The 2,871-nt window shown below is 34.7% G+C and overlaps 1 protein-coding gene across 1 annotated transcript in view; it reads left to right on the forward strand.

The window, feature by feature from the left end:
• Positions 1-387: 387 nt before the first annotated feature.
• The window catches only part of smim22 (small integral membrane protein 22), a 7,892-nt gene continuing 5,408 nt past the window's right edge, over positions 388-2,871 (forward strand). The window contains exons 1-2 of the mRNA XM_015395953.1: positions 388-472; positions 2,341-2,478. Coding sequence (XP_015251439.1) covers positions 2,349-2,478 — 130 coding nt within the window. The 5' untranslated portion in view covers positions 388-472; positions 2,341-2,348. The remainder of the gene's footprint in view (positions 473-2,340; positions 2,479-2,871) is intronic.

The raw sequence follows: 2,871 nt of genomic DNA on the forward strand, positions 1-2,871 counted from the left end.
TTTATTGAACAGGATGGAATCATTTCAGATTTAAAGGACTTTCAGAAGTTTGAAGCGACTTTTGAGCGACTTTTCCTTTAAATACCTTTTTATATTTTTTAATAACCTTACCTATTTGCACTTTCCAGGATAATTTTTCATCAAACCAAACTCCTAAGAATTTTAATTGCTTTACTCTTTCTAGTTCCTGATAATATAACTTCGGTTTTACTTCTTGATTTCTTTTTGAGTAAAAAGCAAAAATTTTGTTTTATGAACAGAAAATTAAAACTCCACTTCTAAGACAATTGTTCCATGTTATGAACTGTTTTCTGGACTTTCCCTACAATACATTTTATTTTCCTTCCGCTTTCCAAATAGCTCCATCCTGAGGCCTGCGAGTTAATGTTCAATAAAGGTTGTTATAAAAAAGAGAAGATCTTTGCACCCGGAAGGAAAAGCCCAGAATGAGGAGAAGCGCCTCTCTCTACAGGTAGGTCCGAGTCCATCTCGGCTTTTCTGTGTTTTCTAAAGAAATAAGCGATTTATTTTATTGCATTTTAACGTCTGCCCGTTCTGAGCATGTAGAGAAATGATGCGTTTATTCCAGGTTTTAATGTAAAGTTAGTTTAAGCCTGGCTCAGGTGTTTCTCTCTGATGGACGTCAGACGCTCGGTTTCTAAGGGAGCGTCCACAAATTACTAGGCAGCTGAGAAACGTAGAACAAACAACAGCTTCATTTCCTGAAAGCTGTTGGCTGCAAATCACCCCGGTAACTAAAACCAGCCTGTTCCCCGGAGTATGTGTGTATGGAGAGCCGTTAGTAAAGTTAAGCAGTAAAAAATTAGGAGCAATATTTATGGATATTTGGCATGTTTCAAGAGAAAAATATAGGGATTTATTATTTTAGTTAATATTTTTTTAATTATGTCATTCCTGTCAGCAAGCTAAATATTAATTTTACCAAACTAAATATTATTTAAGATGAGTATTTAGCTAGCTAAATGTTTAGTCAAAATAATGAATTTTTGGCTCCAAACATAATATTTAGTTTGCAAACTAAATATTTAAATAGCTTGGTGCTATTTTTATTTGGCATTTGGTTTGAATTTTATTTTTTAAGATGTTTTTTTTTTTTTTTTTTGGCCGTTATTTAATGCAGACAGGAAATTGGGTAACAAGAGAGGAGAGATTTTGGGCAAAGCGCAGCAGGCCGGGACTCCTAGGACAGCCGGTATACTCTGCAGCAGCGCCACCTGTCTGGACATTTTATCTAAAAATGCTCATTTTGTTTTCAGCTTCCAGAAAAATGCTGAATTTTCAGTAAGAAATCTGAGGAAACTTTCTTGAAGATTTATGAGGAAGAGATGCTTACTTTGGGGCAGACATGGGAAATGTGGAGTCAACAAGTCATCTCCATGTCATGTATTTAATCTACCCAGCCAATTAACCAGGTGAGTCTAATCTGCACAGGTTGGTTCACCTGCTTCAGTGGCTGGGTAGAACAGATGCATGACATGGAGATGACTCCACATTTCATATCGCTGCTTTGGGGATGCAGTCCTCTGGAAATGACTTCCCCAAACCCACCTAAGGACATATTTAGGAAAAAGGGATGAAGACTATAAACATTTTTAATCAACATCTGATTATTTTGCAGCAGTTTGATTAATTTGTCGGTTTTAAGGTGCTGTATTAGATAAAAGCTTGTTATTAAATTCTAGATTCGTCAAACCTAAACTGTAGATTTCAGTCCTTTAAAAGTCTAAAACATGTCACGGTGACTGATGTTTCTTAGGCTGCTTTGAATCATTTTCTGTTGCAGCTGTTTTCCAACCTCCACTTAAAAAAATTAAAAAACAGTGTTAGATGAAACTTGTTGTGGGGATGCCAAAAATGCCAAATAAAATGTTAAAATTGTAATACTTAATACTGTAGACATTTTTTTTGTTGCTTTTCTATAGCATTGGTAGAAATGATTATTTAAAAAAAAAAATAAAATACCAAAGATCATTTGATCCATTTTATTGATTAATTTGCTGTAATTGGTTAATGGGTTCATGTCTGGTTCTAAACTCACTCAAATAGTCTAATTTTGTGAGTTTTGGAATTGTTATAAAAATGATTATATTCACCTCATTTACGGGCTTGTGATTTAACTCTTTATTCACGTTTCCATAATATATTTTTAAAAGTCACCATATTAGGATGTTTTTTTGTCAAGTAAGATTTATCTCAATATTTGTCCTCGGTATAACTCCTGGTTACGGCCCTGTTTCTAAATGACTAATTCAGTTAGAATAATTCATCCCTCTGGCAGATTGGGGGTTTATGTTCTAATATCTGTTTTTCTGGAAGCAGAGCAGGAGATGGATGACAGAAACCTTCAGCAGGACTTTGAGGACCAGTTCAATGATGTGGTCTCCAGACTGCAGTCCAAGCAGATGTTCCAGTCTGATTGGGACATCGCTTCGTTTGCAGTTTTCTTCATCTTCATCGGTGAGAGCTGCGCTGCATGTGGGAGTAGACCTTTCAGCTCTAGTTGTTCTGGATGCTGAGCAGCTGGAAACATTTTATTTTCTTATTTTGGACTCAGCCAACCGAAGGTTTGCTTCACTAAACCAGGGGTTAAAAAACATTTCAGGCTCTGACCTCAAACATAACACAGACTATAACATACGCTACAGTCTGTAATTATATACAAATATGCAGTGGAGTAATTAAATACATTTTCTTGAATGAAATTTAATGAATAATTTAAATCTGTTATTTCATACTTATTTCATGGGTATTTTATTTAATTGTGCATTTCATAATTCAGTGGTATATTTGATATGAATTCAATATGAATAAAATATAATTAAATTCAATTCAGTTTATTTCTATAGCTCC

The sequence above is a fragment of the Cyprinodon variegatus genome, unplaced genomic scaffold, assembly GCF_000732505.1.
Source record: "Cyprinodon variegatus isolate N-32 unplaced genomic scaffold, C_variegatus-1.0 Scaffold769, whole genome shotgun sequence".
In the NCBI taxonomy this organism is placed as follows: Eukaryota; Metazoa; Chordata; class Actinopteri; order Cyprinodontiformes; family Cyprinodontidae; genus Cyprinodon; species Cyprinodon variegatus.